The sequence below is a fragment of the Scyliorhinus canicula genome, chromosome 10 (genome assembly GCF_902713615.1).
Source record: "Scyliorhinus canicula chromosome 10, sScyCan1.1, whole genome shotgun sequence".
In the NCBI taxonomy this organism is placed as follows: domain Eukaryota; kingdom Metazoa; phylum Chordata; class Chondrichthyes; order Carcharhiniformes; family Scyliorhinidae; genus Scyliorhinus; species Scyliorhinus canicula.
The window spans coordinates 115,532,835-115,555,348 of record NC_052155.1 but is presented as its reverse complement, the minus strand read 5'-3'; the positions used below and the strand labels follow the sequence as shown (position 1 = coordinate 115,555,348).

The 22,514-nt window shown below is 45.7% G+C and overlaps 1 protein-coding gene and 1 pseudogene across 1 annotated transcript in view; one reads left to right on the top strand and one right to left on the bottom strand.

Annotated features, from left to right (window-relative positions):
• Positions 1 to 5,639: 5,639 nt before the first annotated feature.
• Positions 5,640 to 6,413, top strand: LOC119972943 (annotated as a pseudogene).
• A 9,033-nt stretch (positions 6,414 to 15,446) lies between these two features.
• LOC119972613 (ATP-binding cassette sub-family C member 9-like) overlaps positions 15,447 to 22,514 on the bottom strand; it is a 317,550-nt gene continuing 310,482 nt past the window's right edge. Inside the window, 2 exon segments of the mRNA XM_038809604.1 lie at positions 15,447 to 16,105; positions 17,318 to 17,494. Coding sequence (XP_038665532.1) covers positions 15,926 to 16,105; positions 17,318 to 17,494 — 357 coding nt within the window. The 3' untranslated portion in view covers positions 15,447 to 15,925.

Below are 22,514 nucleotides of genomic sequence, written 5' to 3'. Positions count from 1 at the left end.
GTGACGGTGGTGGCATATTCATTTAAGTTGGTCACGGAGTTCTTAAATATGGACCAGTCCAATGTCTCCAGTCACGTAGGCACTCTTGTGTTTCCTCGGACCAACACTGCACAATCTTCTGAGCTGGATTCTCCCGCTTGAGTTTCTGCTTGTATGCCGGGAGAAGGAGCACCGTCTTATGGTCTGATTTTCCAAAGTGCGGTCAGGGGATGGAACGGTAGGCGCCCTTGATGTTTGAGTAGCAGTGGTCAAGAATGTTGTTGCCCCTGGTGGGACAGGAGATGTGCTGGTGGAATTTTGGCAGTACACTCTTGAGGTTGGCCTCGTTGAAGTCTCCGGCCACAATGAACAATTTTAGTAGTTACAAGGAACAAAGAAAAGTACAGCACAGGAACAGGCCATTTGGTCCTCCAAGCCTGCGCTAACCATGCTGCCCGTCTAAGCTAAAATCTTTTACACTTCCGGGATCCGTGACCCTCTATTCCCATCCTAAAAGAACAAAAACAGAAGTTGTTTATAACTTCTGTCCAGTTCATCCAGCGCCTTCTTCACTTCTGCCTGGGGTGGGATGTAGACCGCTGTGATAATGGCTGAAGTGAACTCATGTGGAAGATTGTATGGGCGGCACTTCACAGTCAGGTATTCCAGGTCTGGGGAGCAGTAGGTCGTCGAGTCGCCACATCCAAGTACCAGGAGGAGTTGATGAGGAGGCAAACCCCTCCACCCTTTGCTTTGCCTGAAGATGCCGTGCGGTCCACCCGATGAATTGAGAAGCCTTCAGGTTGTATGGCGCAGTCTGGTGAGGCGGGGGTGAGTCATGTCTTTGTGAAACAGAGCACACAGCAGTCTCTTACTTCCCTCTGAGAGGCAAATCTAGTGTTAAGTTCATCCAGCTTGTTTTTGATCGCTTGTACATTTGCCAGGAATGTGCTGGGGAGAGGAGTCTTGAAATCGTGTTGCTTCAGTCTCACCTGCAGACCGCCACGTTTGCCTCACTTCCTCGGTCGGCGGCTGCGGCTGGATAGTCCTGGGATCTGATAAGAGAGGTCTGCCCTTGTGGAAGATAGGTGATTGCATCTGACAGGGGCCAGGGCGCTAGTGGGGTCCAGGGCACTGCTTACGTTTCCGGGGTTGAGACTGGCAGGGTCCTGGTTGAGGTAGAGGGGTTGCTTGGGGGGGGGGGGGCATGTTTGTGTCTGGTCGGGTCCTGGCATTCTGCGAGCACGGGAATACCTTGCGGCGCATTCGGGTCCTCGCACGGGGTCTCCGCCATTTAGGGGGTCCTGGGTCATGGGCAGGGACTTCCTGAGGCAGGTTGGGTTGGATCCCGTGTTCTGATCCCTCCTTGGGTGCTCCTGGGTCGGGTCTTGGAGTAGGCCCAGTCGGGCCTCCACGTGGATTTTTATTTCCTCCATCTCCAGAAAGGTTGGGTTGCTGGTCGGGCCTCTCCTGGTCGGGTGAAATGTGTGGGAAGGTTTTTCATGCAGAGGGTGGTGGGTGCCTGGAACGTGTTGTCAGTGGAGGTGGTGGAGGCAGGCAGGATAGCAATGTTTAAGATGTACCTTGATAGACACACAAACGGGTGGAGATGGAGGGATACAGATCGCTTGGGCAACAAGTGGTCGGTCTAAATAAGGATTCTGGATCGGGGCAGGCTTGTGGGCCAAAGGGCCTGTTCCTGTACTGTAATGTTCTTTGTTGGGGGTGGGGGAAAGGTATCACCGATGTTTGTGTGGATGGTGGGGGAACACAGGAAATACCCCCATGTGAGGGGCGGGCGAGTTCTGATCAGGGTGCCATCTTTAAAGGGCGCCTTGATCTCTGTGGAGCCGGACATGTCGGCTCTATCAGGCCCACTCACCAGACTGACGGTAAAAACCCCACCCACTACTTTTTTGTTCTTCAGAGAGGCCCAAGGTGTAGAGTGAAAACTGATCTGTGCATCTGGAGAGCCACATGTCGGTTTTCGATGTGAGCCTAACACTTTGAAAAAACATGGTAAGATTCTGCCCAGTGTATTTGTATTCACTGTACTGATAAGACCTCACCTAGAGTACTGTGCAAAGTTTTGTTGACATTACTTAAGGAGGGACATATTTGAATTGGAAGCAGTTCATAGAAGGTTCACTAGGCTGATACCTGAGTGTAAGGTTTGTTTTATGAGAAAGGTTGAGCAGGTTGGGCTTATACTCATTTGAGTTTAGAAGAATGAGATGATGACCTTAGTGAAACATAAGAGATTCTGAGAGGGCTTGACAGGGTAAAGGCTGAGAGATTCCCCTCGTGGGAGAAGACTTTTGATTGATAAGGGAGTCAAGAATTTGGTGGGACAGGTAGGAACGTGGAGATGAGGCCACAGTCAGATTAGCCATGATCTCATTGAATGGGAGATCATACTCAAGGGGTAGAATAGCCTACTCCCATTTTTAACCTTCTTATGTCTTTATATTGCAGCGATCCATGTGCCATCTGCATTGGAACCTTCACAATAAACCAGGGACTAATAAGTGACAAGGGTTTTTCTTTGATGAGGTGGCTCATCATTCCAGTGCACAAGTCATGCACATGAGAACAGTGTACATATACAAGCCATGTTGTCACAAGATATTTGATAAAACAGATAAAACAGACCATTGTGGTGCAGAAACAATGCCTCCCCTGCCTGGATCACTCTGGAGGAGTACTGCAGTATTGGCAGAATGCATTTCATGATGCATGGTGGCCTGTTGCATACTGCACAACCTTGCCATCATACGAGGGGACAGCCATTGTCATTAGCTTTAAGAGAACCAGAGAATAGCACAAGGGAAAAGGCACCTTGACAGCTGCTTTCTAGCCTGGATGTCCTGTGTCTGCATGAAACACATTGTCAATTACCCACAATCCCTGAGCTTGGCTTCCCTCTGGAGTTGATCATCACAGCAGCTACTTGTCTGCAAACTTAAAACAAGAGCCAAGACACAATAAATATTCCACATCAAATTCATCAATCCAAACATGCAGTAGTGCAAATAAAAGTCAACTTTTATCTGGACTTTTATTGTAAAAATCACCATTGTGCAATCCCTTTGTGCCTCTGGCTGTCTTAGTGCTTCTAGATTGTATGTTGGAAGGCTGCTGACTTTCAGGCACAGGGAGACCACAGATAGCCTTGGAGGATAACCTCAAGCAACTCTGGGCCTAAAAGGCTCAGTTTCAAACTGGGAAATATCAGTGTGGGCTGCCAGGCTGGCTGACATGCTCAAGGGCACTGGCAGAGTGAATGGGATGCTGTCATACTGAGAGAGAACAGCAGGTTCTTACCCCATGGAATCACTGCCACTTATCCAGAGTGGCACCTCAGCAATCTTAATAGTTGGTTGTGTTATGGGCCAGGATTTAGAAAACTCCAAAGTTTATCATGGAGTTCACCTGACCTACAACTGCTTATTGATTTTGGTTATGATGAACACAAGGGCCTGCCTTTTAGGTGTTATTCAACAGAGGCCTTAGGCAGTTTTAATCAAAATCAAAGTGTATTCTACGAATTTGGTTAACATTTTTATAAACACATACAGTGATCATTTTTATCAACTACCAACTTAAATATCCCACACAGCTACAGTACTCTATGTATAACCCTTAATAAATTCCCCCGTTCAGCTGTTCCAATTTAATAACAAGATCCCATAAACCAGAAAACCCTTTTCAAAGGTGTGGCCCAGCACAACAGCACTCAAGACCTGGTGTAGATGCTCCTGTTTCCTTTCCAAAACAGCAGGTTTGAATTCCTTCCAGGAAACAGCAGCAGGGTAGCATGGTGGTTAGCATAAATGCTTCACAGCTCCAGGGTCCCAGGTTCGATTCCCGGCTGGGTCACTGTCTGTGTGGAGTCTGCACGTCCTCCCCCTGTGTGCGTGGGTTTCCTCCGGGTGCTCCGGTTTCTTCCCACAGTCCAAAGATGTGCGGGTTAGGTGGATTGGCCATGCTAAATTGCCCGTAGTGTCCTAATAAAAGTAAGGTTAAGGGGGGGTTGTTGGGTTACGGGTATAGGGTGGATACGTGGGTTTGAGTAGGGTGATCATGGCTCGGCACAACATTGAGGGCCGAAGGGCCTGTTCTGTGCTGTACTGTTCTATAAAAGAAACATTTATTTCTTTTCAAGTTATCAAGTGGTCTGGAAACGGCTTTTAAAATGCAGATAGAGAAAAAAACCTTCTTTCAACCTGTGCAGAGCAAAACCCGTTCAAACTCGAAAGCAAAGTAAAACCAACTCTCAGAGCCACAGCCCAGCACCACCCACACAATGACATCACTGAAGCCATGTGATAAGACAAAAACATTTCTTAAAGGGACACTCCCATGACAGTTGGATACAATTTGTTGGGCTACTGTGATACCTTGCAAGTTCCTCGGAGCACAGGAATGCACAGCTATGTACAGGCACAATGGCAGCTTTCATGTGAGCTTTTAAGACAGGAAATTAAACTTCCATTACAAAAGTCTGAGCTTCCATCACACCAAATGTTGCATGGTTTCTGCCTGTGACACAAAGAAGTTGAAACATTGGCCATCATGATGGGTTCTGCAAGTGGCCACCACTTCCATTGTTGGAAAGGATGAGCAACAAGCTCGACACAAAGTGCTGAGCATATTTCTCTTTGCTCCTTGACACTGGCCACGGGAATTCGTACAGACATGCTAATGCTCATACAGACATAAGAAGTTACGAGCAGGAGTAGGTCATTCGGCCCCTCGAGCCTGCTCTGCCATTCTATAAGATCAAGGCTGATCTGATTGTAACCTCAACCCCACATTCCTGCCCATGGTCGACAACCTTTCACCCACTTGTTTTTCAAAAATCTAGCTCTGCCTTAAAATATGAAAGTGCAGTGAAATCACATGCTTGAGTGATTGGAATGCATTTAGTGCACTGTAATCTCTTTAATGCCTCACAGTACCAGAGATCCGGGTTCAATTCCGGCCTTGTAGAGTGTGTGAAATTTGCACTTTCCTGTGTCTGCGTGGGTTTCCTTTGGGTACTTAAGTTTCTTCCCACAGTCCAAGGATGTGCAGGCCAGGTGGATAGGCCATGATAAATTGCCCCTTAGTGTCCAAAGGTTAGGTGGGGTTATGGGGACAGGGCAAGGGAATGGCCATGGATAGTGCAGACTCAATGGGCCGATTGGCCTCCTTCTGCATTGTAGTGATTTGATGATTTACATTTTGTCCTGCTTCAAGAATCTCCATTGTTAGCAGTCCAAGAAGTTCTGACTTTTCTTTCTACTAAATGTCAGTTGCCGCATTCTAAATTAAAACATACGAACACTTTTAAGCACGCCACACAAAGTTATATAATCATATAGTGCATAGTTTCACAGATTTAAAACAAATAACAAAATCTATGTTCACTTATAAATATTAAATGATCATCTTCAATCATAAAAAAGAAAATTACTTTAAGAGACCCAATATCAATAGCATTGTCTGTTTAAAATAAATAACAAAAAAATTGTAAAATAAACTCGAACATAGCTTTAAAACAACTGTGAAACCTGTTACTTGTTGTCTTTCCCTTAGTCCCCATCACAAAGGGACGTGATTCCATTCAAACAGCTGGCGCACGGCAGCCCCACCGGGAGGGTGGAGGGCTTCACCAACGTGAGGGAGCTCTACACCAAACTGGGCCAGGCCTTCGGCATGGACAGCGCGGAGATCATGTTCTGTACCCTGAACACCCACAAAGTGGACATGGATAAACTGCTGGGTGGGCAGATTGGCCTCGAAGATTTCATCTTCGCTCACGTCAAAGGACAGAAGAACGAAGTGGAGGTCCATAAGTTGGAGGATGCTTTGGGATTAACCATCACCGACAATGGTGCAGGCTACGCATTTATCAAGAGAATCAAAGAAGGCAGCCTAATTGACTAGGTACAGATGATCAAAGTGGGCGATTTGATTGAATTCATCAATGGGCAGACTGTCATCGGGCTACGCCACTTCGAAGTCGCCAAGCTGCTGAAAAGGTTGGTGAAGGGACAGCTGTTCACACTGCGCCTGGTGGAGCCTCTGAAGGCTTTAGATATGATAGGTCAACGCACCAAAGGGGGCAAATCTGCATCCGGCGGGCAGCTGGGCACTGGGAAAGGGACCCTGTGACTACGGGCAAAAGGAACCGCCACTGTGGAGGAAGAGCCATCGGCCTTCGAAGAGAAGGCCATTGAGAAGGTGGATGACTTGCTGGAAAGTTACATGGGGATCAGAGACACTGAACTGGCTGCTACCATGGTCGACCTTGGCAGAAAGAAGAATCCAGATGAGTTTGCACAGGCGCTCGATGAGGAGCTCGGCGACTTTGCGTTTCCTGATGAGTTTGTCTTCGACGTCTGGGGTGCCATCGGAGATGCGAAGGCAGGGCGATAACCACTGACAACATTGCTAATTTTTTTTAAAAGTAAAAACAAAGTTTAAAAAAAGGAACGGGTACAGAGGAGATTTACCAGGATGTTGCCTAGTATGGAGGGAAGATCTTATGAGGAAAGGCTGAAGGACTTGAGGCTGTTTTCGTTAGAGAGAAGAAGATTAAGAGGTGACTTAATTGAGGAATACAAGATGATCAGAGGATTAGATCGGGTGGACATTGAGAGCCTTTTTCCTCGGATGGTGATGTCCAGCACGAGGGGACATAGCTTTAAATTGAGGGGAGATAGATATAGGACAGACGTCAGAGGTAGGTTCTTAGAGAGTAGTAAGGGCATGGAATGCCCTGCCTGCAACAGTAGTGGACTCGCCAACACTAAACACATTCAAATGGTCATTGTATAGGCATATGGACGATAAGGGAATAGTGTAGAGGGACTTTAGAGGGGTTTCACAGGACGGCGCAACGGCGTACAGCCGAAGGGCTGTACTGCGTTGTAATGTTTTATGTTCTAACACGCTGGGGCCTGCGCAGAATATCCTATCAATGGCCCAAGGCTGCTGCTAGAGTTAGAGAGTTTGCTGCAATTTTTGAGTTCTCTTTTCTCACTCAGTTTCGTTGGGCCATAGCTTCATGCCTATACATGGAGTTTAAACAACTCAACACACACTGAATGTGGTAGCATGACTTTTCATGTGTGTATGCTATCCATTTCTGTGGATTCCACACTGGAATCATCAGTCATGTTATCAAAGGACAGTCCCTGTTGCCCAGCAGTCATCCTCTGGTTGTCACATGGCTCAAATACAGATGGCATATATATTATTGCAGAATTAAAGCATCATGGCTGTAACAAGATACCATCAGACATTACCTACATAATATAATGTGTTGAAGTGTTTCTCCCAGGGTAGAGGCACCTGCAATAAACATTATATAAACAACATGTATTTTTAAAAGACCAATATATAATCGCAGCTAGCAATGAAATGTTAGGGAGGCACCATGGCACCTGACTAACTAACATGGCCGCACTGCTTGTAAGGGCTGTCTCACACACAGAAATTCAGCAGAATGTTCCTGATCAGCAGTCCCTGGGCAGACGCTCTTGTGAAATGCTGACAATGGTACCAGCCTGAAACAAGGAGCTGTGTATACATAATACCCAAGGATGGTCGATAAGGGGGTCTGAAAGGCGTTGCGAGATCAGGAGTAATCCCTTTGTTGTCCATTAGATGATCACGCAGTTCCCTCCTGCCTAGTAACCAATTTTATTGGTTCAAAAAATCAATGTATGTAATCTATAATCATTATGATTAGATTATGTCCAGCTGAGGTGGGCCAATTAACTATTTGTAATTGTATAAATGATGCTGACTTTCCTTTGTACAGTGGAGAGTTATCTGGATTGCCCAGTAGCTTGCTTCCTGCCATTGTTATGCAATAAACTGTTTGACATTTGAAGCAGACCCACGTGTGGCGTGATTCTTTTGGATTCACTCCTGCTAACATGCTGTGTATAGTGGCACATCAACTGGACTTGAGTGTGTGGAATCTCGTTCAGTTCTGGTACGGCTTAAAATTTGACATGCATACCTATAAAGCATGTACTCAGGGACATCCTGATGTAACAAGCCCAACGAGATGGGTGCCATTCTAGCTTTAACCTAAGGAAATGGAACTGGGCAGTGAATGAAGTAGCAATGGGGGGGGGGGGGAATATTTTGGAGTAGTGTTCATAATATAAGCAGATTTCTTATCATCATGAAAAAGGACAAAGATAGAACAGGAGTAAAAGTTCTAAATTAGGGAAGACAAAGCTGAGAGATGAGCTGACAAGAGTGGATTGGACTCAGCTATTAGAAGGGAAACTGTCAAAGCAGTGGGAGGCATTCAAAGGTGAAATTATAGAGGTACAATGTATACATGTTCCCACAAAGAAAAAGGATAGTACTGCCAAATCTAGAGTTCCCTGGTAATCCAGATGCACACAGTCCAAGATAAAGCAGAAAACAAAAGCTATGGCAGTAATAAAAGACTTAATACTACAGAAAGCCTATAGGCGTATAGAAAGAATGAGGTCGCTCTCTGGAGCTATGTGGAGGGTAATAAGATGGGGGAGGTCTCTAAGGCTACCTTGTTGGAGGTGTTGAAGGCAGTGGTCAGAGGGGAGTTTATTTCCATTAGGACGCATCAGGTAAGAGCGGAGAGTGCAGAGAGGCTGAGTGGACCGGAGATACTCGGCGGCACCTGAGGAGGGCCTGCTGAAGGAAAGGTAGAAGCTCCAAATGGAGTGTCAACGGTGGATGCTGTGGGACAGCTGCGAAGGGTCAGAGGGGCAGTGTACGAATAAGGGGAGAAGGCGAGTAGGATGCTTGCGCAACAGCTGAAGAAGCAGGCGGTGGCGAGGAAAATTGGGTGGATGAGGTGGGGGGGGGTGCAGGCTGGTTACGGAGCAGTGGGAGATAAATGGGGTGTTTGAGACAGTTCGGAGCCCCCAGCGGGGGATGAGGGCATGAGGTGGTTTCTGGATGGACTGGAGTTCCCACGGGTGAATGAGATAAGGATGCAGGGACTTGGGGCCCCAATTAGACGGGGAAGTGATAGATTTTGGGGCCGATGCTGTCGGGGAAGGCCTGAGGCCTGTACAGGTTCCCAGCAGAATTTTATAAGCGGTTTGGGTTGGAGTTGGGGCCCTGTTAGTGGAAATGTACATTGAGTTGGTGGGTAGGGGCGAGCTTCCCCCCACGCTGTGTCAGGCGTCTATTTTGCTCATTTTAAAGAAAGACAAAGACCCGGAGCAGTGGGTTGTATCGCCCGATATGCGAAGCTATTGGCGAAGGTGCTGGCGGTGCGGATAGAGAATTGTGTGCCGCGGGTGATAGGGGAGGACCAGGTGGGGTTCGTGAAGGGGTGGCAGCTATTGGCCATTGTTTGGAGGCTATTGAATGTGATAATGATGCCCTCAACGGATCGGGAGGTGGAGGTGGTTGTGTCTATGGACGCGGAGAAGATGTTTGACCATGTGTAGGGGCCGTACTTATTCGAGGTGCTGGGATGGTTCAGGTTTGGACAGGGGTTTGTTGACTGTGTGAGATTGTGGTATAGGACTCCTAAGGCGAGTATGCAGGCCAATAGTGTCAATTCAGAGCATTTTTGGTTGCACCGGGGGACGGGGCGAGTGCCCGCTCTGAAATATGAAATGAAATATGAAAATCACTTATTGTCACGAGTAGGCTTCAATGAAGTTACTGTGAAAAGCCCCTAGTCGCCACATTCCGGCGCCTGTTCGGGGAGGCTGGTACGGGAATGGAACCGTGCTGCTGGCCTGCCTTGATCTGCTTTAAAAGCCAGCGATTTAGCCCAGTGTGCTAAACCAGCCCCTAAAATGAAAATCGCTTATTGTCACGAGTAGACTTCAATGAAGTTACTGTGAAAAGCCCCTAGTCGCCACATTCCGGCGCCTGTCCGGGGAGGCTGTTACGGGAATCGAACCATGCTGCTGGCCTGCTTGGTCTGCTTTCAAAGCCAGTGATTTAGCCCAGTGTGCTAAACAGCCCCTGGTTCCCCTTTGCTCAAGCGATTGAACCACTCGCAATGGCACTTAGGGCTTCAAGGGGGTGGCAGGGCTGGGGGGGGGGGGGGGGGGGGGGGGGGGAGGGAGGGGGGAAGAGGTGGAGCACTGAATCTTTTTATATGCTTATGACCTCTTGTTATTTATTACAAATCCGGTTGAAAGTTTCAACAGGATTATGGGGATCTTGGGGAGTTCAGTCTTTTTTCAGGGTTTAAGCTCAATTTGGGAAAAGGTAAGGTAGTCCCAATCAATGCCCAGGACAGGGGGAGGACTTTAAGAAGGTTGCTGTTTTGGTTGTTCGGGGTGAGCTTTCGTTACCTAGGGACACACATGGCACAGAGCTGGAACTGGCTGCACAAGTTGAATCTGGAAAAGCTGGTGGAGGGAATGAAGGAAGACTTTAGGAGGTGGGATATGTTGCCTTTGTCATTGACTAAAAGGGTCCAGAAGGTTAAGATGACGGTGCTGCCAAATTTTTTGTTTGTGTTTCAGAATCTCCTGATGTTCGTGCCCAAGGGTTATTTTAGTCGGGTGAATAAGATGATACTGGGGTTCAAGTGGGCGGGTAAGGTACCCAGACCAGGAGGGCATTTCTGGAAAGGGATGGCACTGCCGAGTCCACAGAATTATTATTGGGCGGCGAACATAGTTATGGTACGGATGTGGGCATTGGAGGAGAGGTCATCGTGGGGACGGATGGAGGAGGCTTCGTGTTAAGGGACCAGTCTGAGGGGGCTATTGTTGGCATCTCTTCCATTCTCGTTGGGTAGGGTACTCCACGAGCCCGGTGGTGTTATCTGTATTGAGCATGTGGGATCAATGTTGGCAGCATTGTAGAATGGAAGGCATTTTTGTGGCAACTACAGGTTTGTTCAGCAGGGCTGGATGCGAGGTTTCAGGGATGGGGACAGTTGGGGAGAGAATATTTTTAGGATATTTTTGGTGAAGTCACACAGGATCAGAGGTGAGGTGGTAAGATGGATACAGAACTGGCTCGATCACAGAAGGCAAAGGGTAGCAGTAGAAGGGTGTTTTTCTGAATAGAAGGTTGTAACTAGTGGTGTTCCACAGGGATCTGTGCTGGAGCCTCTGTTGTTTGTAGTGTACAGAAACGATTTGGAGGAAATGTAGCCGGTCTGATTAGTAAGTTTGCGGATGACAACAAGGTTGTTGGAGTAGCAGATAGTGTTGAGGATTGTCAGAGGATACAGCAGGACATAGATAGGTTGGAGACCTGAGCAGCAAAATGGGAAATGGAGTTTAATTCGGACAAACGTGAGGTAATGCATTTTGGTAGGTCTAACATAGAGGGGAAATATACTGTAAATGGCAAAATTCTTTGGAATGTAGAAAGTCAGAGAGATCTGTGCGTACAGATTCACAGATCTTTGAAGGTGGCAACACAAGTGGACAAAGTAGTCAAGAAAGCATATGGAATGCTTGCCTTCATTGGGCATCGAGTATAAAAATTGGCAAGTCATGCTACAGTTGTATAGAACTTTGGTAAGGCCGTACTTGGAATATTGCGCATTCTGGTCGCCACACTACTAGAAGGATGTGGAGGCTTTGGAGAGGGTGCAGAGGAGGTTTACCAGGATGTTGCCTGGTCTGAAGGGTGTTAGCTATTTGGAGAGGCTGAACAGACTTGGACTCTTTTCATTAGAAAAACAGAGGTTATGTGATGACCTGATAAGAGATCTAAAAGATTATGAGAAGCATGGATGGAGTGGATGGGCAGGCACTCTTTCCCAGGGTGGAGGGGTTAGTCACCAGGGGGCATAGGTTTAAGGTCAGTGGGGCAAAGTTTAGAGGATATGTGCTGTCATGTGAGAGTACCTTTAAGAAATGCGTGTTTATCAGTGATGTCAGAGTGTGGGTGGAGCTGGGCTGTCTGACAGCTTTTTACTTTTGTTTTAGGCTGTTTGCTGCAGGGTGTGTTTTAGTTTCGTTTTCAGAGCTGGATAGCTGCAGTCACAGCGAGAAGGTGTATGAGTCTCTCTCTGTAATCTTAAGATTGTAAATCGATCCTTTGGTGATTTAAAACTAATAACTGTTCTCAATAGTGACTTTAACCTGATGTGCTTCTGTTTAAAGGTTTTTTTTTAAAAAGTCTTATGGATGATAAAAGGACAGCTTAAGGATTACTTAGTGTTGTATTCTTTGGGGGTTATATTTGAATTGATGGTTGCTAAGATGTTCACTGTATGTTTTAAAAAGGTTAACTTGAGTTCATAGAATAAACATTGTTTTGCTTTAAAAAATACTTTTCCATTTCTGCTGTACCACACCTTTAGAGTGGGTCGTGTGCTCTCCATACCACAATCTATGAAAAGTTGTGGGTCAGGTGAACTCCATGATACACTTTGGGGTTCTCTAAACCCTGGCCCATAACAGTGCGAGGCTGGTTTTTTACACAGACGGTGGTGAGTGCCTGGAACGCGTTGCCAGGGGAGTTTGTGGAAGCAGATACATTAACGGTGTTCAAAAGGCATCTTGACAAACACGTGGATAGGATGGATATGGGATACAGCACAAGGAAGTGCTGAGGGTTTTGGCAAAGGTTGGTATCATGACCAGTACAGGCGTGGAGGGCTCAAGGGCCTGTTCCAGTGCTGTATTGTTCTTTGACCTGTTTGTGGGAGCACTTTTATCGAATTGGAGGAGCTTGAGGAGGCGTACTTGCTGCTGCAGGGGAATGGGTTCAGGTACCTGCAGCGGAGGGACTTCTTGAGGAAGGAGGTGGGTTTGTTCCCGCAGGTGCCACCTCCAGCGGCTCAGGACAAGTTGCTGTCTGAGGATGAGGTAGGCGAGGACAAGTGTCAGATATATATGGGGAGCTGTTGAGGATGAAGAGCGCCCCGGTGGAGGAGGTCCAGCGCAAGTGGGAGGAGGAGTTGGGAGGTGCGATGCAAGCTGGGATGTGGAGTGAGACTGCAGAGGATAAACGCGTCCTCGTCGTGTGCAAGACTGAGTCTCATACAGTTTAAAGTTGTGCATAGGGCTCACGTGATGGGGTCCGGGAGGAGTCCTTTTTTTCCAGGGGTGGAAAATAGTGTGGTCGGTTGCAGTGAGTCCAGTGTACAATGGCCATACATTTTGGCACGTCGAAATTTGGAGAGGTTCTGGAAAGAGTTTGCCAATGTAATGTCGGAAATCTTGGGAGTGGAGGTGGCACCGAGCCTGTGGATGGCAATATTTGGGGTGTTGGAGGATCCGGGAGTGCAGGTGGGGAGAGAGGCTGACATGGTAGCTTTTGCCTCCCCGATAGCCTGGAGGCGGATATTGCAGTGCTGGCAGGACTCCGAGCCGCCGAAAGCGAGGGCATGGATGAGTGACTTGGCAGAGTTCCTCCCCTAGGAAAAAATCTAGTTCGGCAGAAGAGTGGCAGAGGAAGGGTTCTCCATAAGGTGGAGGCTGTTCATTGACTTCTTTAAGGGACATTAACAGTAGTTCTTTGTGATCTCTTTGGGTTTTGGGGGAGTTGGGTGTAAAAAGAGGGGTTGAGGTGGCAGTAAGGGGAATTGCGGCAATTGTGCATGGTTAACTATTGTTGTTTGCTCATTTCTGTTCTGTATGTATTTGAAAATATCTTCAATAAGATATTTTTTTTTAAAGTCAGGATGACCTGCTGATTGCTGAAACAATCGGCCTTCTCTGCATGCTTTCAGCCACTGCTCCCTGTGTGAGTTCTTATGCCCAAACCAAAATGCAGCTGGAGTCAGATGTGTATGCATGCTGTACTGCCAAAAATAGGCACTACAGAGCTGAATGTTGTGTCATTAATTTTTATGGTTCTATTTCGCTCTGTGAAATGTATTTATCATGTGAGATATCCTTGCAGATTTGGGATATTTGTACATAGTGAGTTGAATCCGAGGTTAGTAAAGGATTTATTTTTCGTTATCAACAGTTTCTTAAATATTTTTACTACCTCTTATAAGCTTGAGTTTTGTTTATCTTTATAATTATTTTTCTTCATAATGCTTGAATGAAACATGGTAACTATCTGATACTTGGTTACATGGTCAACATTGCCATAGTTGAATATTAAAAAAACTTCAGAGGCCAATAATGAAGCATTTGTTTGCAAAATATATGTACGTAGCCTGGATTTTTGCATTCAGTGACAAAGCAATGGCATTAATCGCTGAATGTGAAGAAAGTGACCACCATGTGGTTAACACAGTTGCTTCACAGCTGCAGGGTCCCAGGTTTGTTTCCCGGCTTGCATCACAATCTATGCAGAGTCTGCACGTTCTCCCGTGTCTGCGCGGGTTTGCTCTGGGTGCTCTGGTTTCCTCCCACTGTTTAAACATGTACAGGTTAGGTGGATTGGCCATGCTAAATTGCCCTTAGTGTTCACAAAGGTTGGGTGGAGTTACTGGGCTACGGGGTTAGAAGTGTGGGTTTAAATGGGGCCAAGAGCCAGTGCAGACTCGATGGGCCGAGTGGCCTCCTTCTGCACTATAAATTCTGTGATCTATGATCTGTTGATCGCTGTGATGAGAATTTCACCGTTCCTGATGACAGTTTGATTCTGGTGCCAAGTCAAGGAAATTGCCAGACATCCAGTAACAGTAATGAAATGAAACCAGGTACGCAGCAATCAGATTGAAGTATTCTGACAGACAATAAACCTTGAAGTAAAATACATTGAATTGTTCAATGTTAATTCAATTCTATAAGAATTGGATTGGGTGATTGGGACTTGCATATGGGATTAAGATAGAGCGAAAGGATTAGAAACAAACTTTTGAAGGCCTTAAAAAGTGACAGGAGAAATCGGACATTCCGCAAGTATAAAATTAGTTTTTCAGGGCCAATGAGGTTGTTCATAAGTAATTATGAACTTAAAAACCCACTTACACCTCATTCAACAATAAAAAAATATTTTTAGTTCTGCTGTAAAAATATTCTAATCTCATTAAGCCTCTTCCAGTTCAGTAATTTCTACTTGACCTGAAGTCTATGGGGATTTCAACAGTGCACTTTATGGGAAATGTAAAAGCACTGACAGCAACTTCTGGAATTGCACCCATTCCATTCAAACTTTGAAGGTTTCTATCAGTTTCAAATCCAGGTATTCCAGTGGTAATGATGATGAAACTGTCAACATTCACCATAATCGCTCCTTTGAAACTGAGCGATTATGGTGAATGTTGAGTTTCATCATCATTACTACTGGAAAACTTGGATCATTCAGAGTTCAACAGAGCTAGTGAAATGACAGGATTTTTAATATATGTTCTTGATCTTCTGTCAAATTTTGTGTTGATGCCCATCAATGCAGACAATTGGTAGTTTATGAAAACAATTGGAATCCACTAGTAGCCACTTTGTTACTTAAATTGTGTTTTTTTTCTAATTAGTGCATGTTTTTTTATAAAACCATTCTTATTATCCTGGGTAGAAAAAATAAATCTAGCTCCAAAATGTTTCTGTTACTCACCCATAATATTAAAAGAAACATTATCCATTCACTCCGTTTTTATTAAATTAAACTTTTACCAACTGTTGAGTGACATACAGAATATGGGTTAGACGACGGCTAACTATTACAATGTTGATTTTAGGAATAGCCAAGAAAAATAAATGTGTAAATAAATTCAGTCACATATCTACATCATATCTACAGACAGTTCTGTCTTTTTATAAAGACAATTTACAATGTTTTAAAATAAAAAATATCCCAGAAAACCGTTAATGGATGGACCATACCATATAGAGGAAAATGTAATATATCACTTTCACAAAAAGTATCAAAATCAAATTCTCTCAAATTACTTTGGATTCAATGAATAATAACGAGTCTTAACCATCTTAATGTATTGTTTTCAATTTCATGAAAATGTTTCTTTTGACAAGGATTCCTCTTGCTGGTATTTCCCATGTATAGCATTTAAAAAGATGCATGCAACATATCAGCAATTGTTTTTGATACCTATCCATCATTTGGCTGCCTTGACAAGTTTAGCAAATAAACCATCACTTTGTTGCAGGATTTGTGGATCTCCATCTTCTACAACCTGCCCTTTTTCCATAACTAGAACTCTCTCACAATCCATAATAGTACTTATACGATGAGCAATAATAAGCACTGTACTGTTTGTGAATGCTGTGTGGATAACCTAAAGAAACCATAATTGTATAAAAGGTTAGTTCTGTTTCAAGTGCCAAGTTTTCCTATTGATAGCAATGTAACATAAGCAATGTAATAATTTGCTTTGACAATAATAAAAGAACTCTGAAACTTGTGATTGTTAAACAATGCACGATAATTTACTGTGACAGCAATTATTGTGGTAAAACGTTAGGCTTTATTAATACAATGGTGTATAATGGCAACTCTGCAGTGCCACTGGGACCACATGCTTGTATTCAAAGGAGCTGACCTTACAGAATGCAAAGTCAGTAAACTTGAATATTTGAAAAGCATTCCTGGTACTTAGTGAACAATGCCATGGGCGGGTAGCACGGTGGCACAGTGGTTAGCATTGCTGCCTACAGCGCTGAGGACGCGGGTGCGAATCCCAGCCATGGGTCACTGTCGGTGTGGAGTTTGCACGTTCTCCCAGTGTCTGCGTGGGTTTCACCCCCACAACCCAAAAGATGTGCAAGATGGGATTGGCCACGCTAAATTGCCCCTTAATTGGAAAAAATAATTGGGTACTCTAAATTTATTTTAAAAAACAATATCATGGGCGCAAAACTAGGGTCTGAAAATTGAGCGGCAGTAAGTTAATGGTCCCAGCAACCTTTTTGTGAAAACAGAGATCTTTGACAAATTGGCCTTAAAGACTAGGTAAAGACATCACACATGAACAATGGGCTCTGCTATTAGTGGGAAAAGATGTTACTGAATAAAATCCTGTAATGTTTGCCAGCCCTTTCCTGAAGTACCATTCCAAATAGGTGCTTAACTTCAGCATCGGTCAGACTCTTTACTTGTAATACAGGCTTTTGATCCAAAAAGAAACTAATGGTTACTGAGACTCATCACATTTTCTGCACAGGTCCTCTGCACCAACTACAAAGTTACAATGCATTATGAAATTCATTCCTGCACAAATCCTGCACTATTGGGTAAACGATGAACAGAAACAAAAGCAAACAATATATGTCGGGGACATAAAAACTACTGCAATACTTCATTTGCATTAAACTATATATGTGCAGCAATTGTCAACAAAAACCCACACACTATGAACTGGAAGTCTATCACAACTTTGCAATAAAATATGCTCACAATTAAAATGCAGATGTACATAACTTAGCTTTATAAATTTACCCAGTAAAAGTTCAAACTAGATTATGTGAATTCAGCAAAAAAAATGTCTTACAGTTTGGAAAGCAGCATCAGTTTCCATATCAACAGATGCTGTGGCCTCATCCATAATAGTAATTTTTGATTTCTTGATAAGGGCTCTAGCGATGCAGAAAAGCTGTTTCTGGCCCAGGCTGAAGTTTTCACTCCCTTCTGTCATAAGGGTGTTCAGACCCTCTGGGAGCTCACTGACCTAATAAAATAAAGCATTTCATGAAATTGGAAGCTGAAAACTCAAGAAGTGTTTTGAAATCCAGACAACTGTGAGTCACTTTAAAATGACTATTGCCGTAACAATATTTAGTTGCTGATAAGTTTGTTGTGGGTAGAAATTTAATTTACTATTTTTAGAGTGTTCAAAAATCTTAAAGATTTTTTTAAAGATGCAATCGAGAGCATCCTATCCAGCTGCATCACAGCTTGGTATGGCCACTGCTCGGTCCAAGATCGCAAGAAACTGCAGAGTGAGGTGAACTCAGCCCAACGCATCACACAAGCTTGCCATCCTCGCATTGATTCTGTCTACACTTCCCGCTGCCTCAGAAAGGCAGACAGCATTGTCAGAGACCCCTCACACCCAGGCTTTGCCCTCTTCCAGACCCTTCCAACAGGCAGAAGAAACAGAAGTCTGAAGACCCGCACATCCAGACATAGGAGCAGCTTCTTAGCCACAGTTACTAGACTCCTCAACAATTCTCCTTTGGACTGATCTGTTCCCTGTAAGAACACTATTCACAACGCCCTATGCTGCTCGTTTGACCTTGTTCCATACTATAACCAATCACTAATTGTTGATGCACCACTGTCAACGTACTCTGTTGATTATTCTCTTGTCTACTATGTACATACTGTGTACGTTCCCCTGGCCGCAGAAAAATACTTTTCATTGTACCTCAGTACATGTGACAATAAATATCAATCAATCTTAAAGCATTACTTAAACATTTAGGTATCAGAGCACAACAGTCTATTATGTCTTTTTATTCAAGATATGACTGAGTGAATGATGCAAGTGAGGCAGTATGTATGTCACAAACACCCAATGGACAATCAGAAATTCCACTGATTTCATTGTTTTACCAGTTACTTGCCATGTGGTGGACATAATAGAAGCTAAATGCATCCTTTGTAATTAATAATTTTGCACTAATATCATGAACATACTGTTCACGTAGATAAAATTGTTGCTATGCTACCTTTTCTCATTAAGCAATCTTTTTATTATAGGGTATTCACTTGGGTGTTTCTATTGTCACTCTCTATTGTCGCTTATCTGTCAAATAGCTATCAGCCTTGAGAAGAATGGCCACAGTACAACATGAGCAAAGGGTGTGAGAGAGGTTTACTGAATTTGGGAATGATTTGTGTTAGTTGGGGAGATGTAAAGGGGGTGCAGGTTATCTGAACTGTGCCTATATGGACCCTCTTATGCATTGAGCTGATCTGTTCGCACATCTCCTCTATTGATAGTGCTACACATACGGGGGTTTGATGGCTAGCTAAGGCCCAAAACCAAACTAAATAAATGCCAATAAACATGTTGGGGAATGTAAAATATGTATGCCGGCAAAGAGGGGGAGGCCACAGTTATTACTACGAAGATGCTCACCTGTAAATATATATGTTAATTTTTGCATGTTTTTTTTTTCTCTCTCTAACAATTTGTAATTTGTTCAATATAAAACATGAAAACTGAATAAAAAACATTAAAAAAAATTGATAGTGCTACACCATATGCTTCACCCGATGCCTCTTGTCTATGTACTTACATTGTGTATTTATGCATGTCCCATGTTTTTTCATGTATTGAACGATCTGTCTGGGCTGTATGCAGGACAATACTTTTCACGGTACCTCGGTACACGTGACAATAAATCAAATCAAATAAGTCTGATGCAGGCTTCTCTGTCAGATATGTGAGTGGTTTCAGGAATCCTGGACACATCAGGTTTCCCATCATCCTCCTCCAGGGATAAAATAGTTAGCACTTACCTCCCCCTACAGCTCCAGTCCTTTCTGAAGTGCTGTGCTCCGGAAAGCACGGTAGACTGTCATCATTCTGGACACACTTGCTGGTATATACTGAAGGGTGCCCCAGATCTAACTGGGCACTAAAATTACATCTCCCACAACCCAATGGCTTGCACTATGTCCACTCTTGTGCTCATGTGGCTCTGGATATATCTTTTCTCTGTGTCAGTGGTAAAGCTCCTTGCCGATATCAGCAGCTACATCCTCAGAGGATACCCTTCATCTTCAAGAAGCCACCTGCTAACTCTGAAGACAGAGATCTGTGGGAATTGTGACTGCTGCAGAATAACATATCATGGCAGTTACCAGGGTATCTTGTACAGAAATGCATGAAATCCTTCTGGTGCTCACGTACCAGCTGAACATTGATGAACATCTGATTAAAGGTCACAGATCTGAAACATTATTTCTGTTCCTCTCTCCAGAGACGTACTGGCTGAATGTTTCAGTATTTTCTGATTTTATTTCTGATTTCCATTTTGTTGTTCCATTGACGGAGTGGATTCCATTTTAATTGACAAAGGCCGCTGGTTGATCTGTGGGTGCCTTGTATGCATGTATGCAGTCTATGAATTCCTGTACCTGTGGGAATCCAGCCACTATAATAAATCCAAGAGCCCTCTCATGTGGCTGACCTCATCAGTAACAAGGTGGACATGATTGAAGGATATGGCAAACATAGCATCAGATACCAGGAAGAAGGAGATGATGAAACTTTGCAGTTCTCACCAGCATATCCCTAGACGCTGCTGGGTACAAAGAAATTTAGGCCGTGGCTACCTTGGCAGCCATTGATAACATGTGTCTGTCTGGTTCACATGGAAGGAGGTTTTGTTCCTGGAGGGTGCAGATGTCAGCAATGACCTGCCGTGGAAATCTGAGCCTCCTGAGGCACTGTTTTTTTTTAAAATAATTTTTATTGAAATTTTTCGATACAAACATTTACCCCTACTACATTTTAAATTATAACACAACAAATCCCCCCTGGAAAATCCTCCCCACGCCCTCCCCCGCGCGCACCCCCCCACCCTCTCCCCTCCCCCCCCCCCCCCCCCCCCCCCCCCCGCGCTACCAGTCTAGCAACCAAACCGTTTTTCCCTTTCTGCCGATGGCCTCGGGCAGTCATTGCCCGCGACCCCCCGCTGACGTGCTCCCTTCGTTGCTATCCCCCCCCCCTCCCTTCCCCCCCCCCCTTTCTCCCCGGGTTGCTGCTGTTTCGGCCTCCAGTTCCTATCTCTGATCCAGAAAGTCAAGGAAGGGCTGCCACCGCCGGAAGAACCCCTGTACCGACCCTCTCAGGGCGAATTTGATTCTTTCCAATTGGATGAAGCTTGCCATGTCGTTTAACCAGGTGTTAACACTTGGTGGCCTTGTGTCCCTCCACTGAATCAAGATCCTTCTCCGAGCTACCAAGGACGCAAAGGCCAATATTCCGGCCTCCCCTGCCTCCTGTACTCCTGGCTCCACCCCAACCCCAAAAATCGCTAGCCCCCACCCTGGTTTGACCCTGGTTCCCACCACTCTCGATACCGTCCCCGCCACCCCCTCCCAGAACTCTTCCAGTGCCGGGCACATCCAGAACATATGTACATGGTTCGCAGGGCTTCCCGAACACCTAACACACCTGTCCTCACCCCCGAAGAACCGACTCATCCTAGTCCCCGTCATATGGGCTCTGTGCAGCACCTTAAATTGGATGAGGCCCAACCTTGCGCACGACGACGACGAATTGACCCTCTCTAAGGCATCCGCCCATGTCCCATCTTCTATCTGCTCTCCCAGCTCCGCTTCCCACTTGTCTTTCAGCTCCTCTATCGATACCTCCTCCACCTCCTGCATTATTTTGTAGATGTCCGAGACCTTCCCTTCTCCGACCCAGACCCCTGACAGCACCCTATCACTCACCCCTCTATCGGGAAGCAAGGGAAATCCTTCCACCTGTCGTCTGGCAAATGCCTTCACCTGCAGGTATCTAAACGTGTTCCCCGGGGGGAGCTCAAATTTCTCCTCCAGCTCCCCCAGGCTCGCAAACCTCCCCTCTATGAACATGTCCCTCAGTTGCCTGATGCCCGCCCTGTGCCAGCTCTGGAATCCCCCGCCAGTGTTCCCCGGGACAAATCTGTGGTTCCCTCTCAGTGGCGCCGCCATCAGACCCCCCACTTCCCCCCTGTGTCGCCTCCACTGCCCCCAGATTTTAAGGGTGGCCGCCACTACCGGACTCGTGGTATACCTTGTGGGGGGGAGCGGCCATGGTGCCGTTACTAGAGCCCCCAGGCTTGTATTGCCGCAGGACGCCCTCTCCATACGTTTCCAAGCTGCCCCCTCCCCCTCCATCACCCACTTGCGCACCATCGATGCGTTCGCCGCCCAGTAGTATCCGGAAAGATTGGGTAGCGCTAATCCTCCACTGTCCCTACTCCGTTCCAAGAAAATCCTTCTCACTCTAGGGGTGCCATGTGCCCACACATAGCCCATAATGCTGCTAGTTACCTTCTTGAAGAAGGCCCTGGGGAGAAAGATGGGCAAGCACTGGAACAGAAACAAGAACCTCGGGAGGACCGTCATTTTGACTGACTGCACCCTCCCTGCTAGCGACAGCGGTACCATGTCCCACCTCTTGAACTCCTCCTCCATCTGCTCCACCAGCCTTGAAAAGTTCAGCTTGTGGAGGGTCCCCCAGTTCCTTGCCACCTGCACCCCCAAGTACCTGAAGCTCTTTACTGCTCTCTTAAAGGGGAGCCGCCCAATTCCCTCCCCCTGATCTCCTGGGTGTATCACAAAGACCTCACTTTTACCCACATTTAATTTATATCCCGAAAAGTCCCCAAACTCCGCTAGTATTTCCATTACCTCCGGCATTCCCCCTTCCGGGTCCGCCACATATAACAACAAATCATCCGCATAGAGTGATACCCGATGTTCCTCCCCTCCCCTTGTCAGTCCTCTCCACCCCCCTGAACCCCTCAGTGCCATCGCCAACGGTTCGATCGCTAATGCAAATAGTAAGGGGGATAGGGGGCATCCCTGCCTGGTACCTCGATGGAGCCCAAAATACTCTGACCTCCTCCCGTTTGTAACCACACTCGCCATCGGGGCCGAATACAACAGCTTCACCCACTTGATAAATCCCTCCCCAAACCCAAACCGTTCCAGCGTCTCCCACAGGTATTCCCACTCCACCC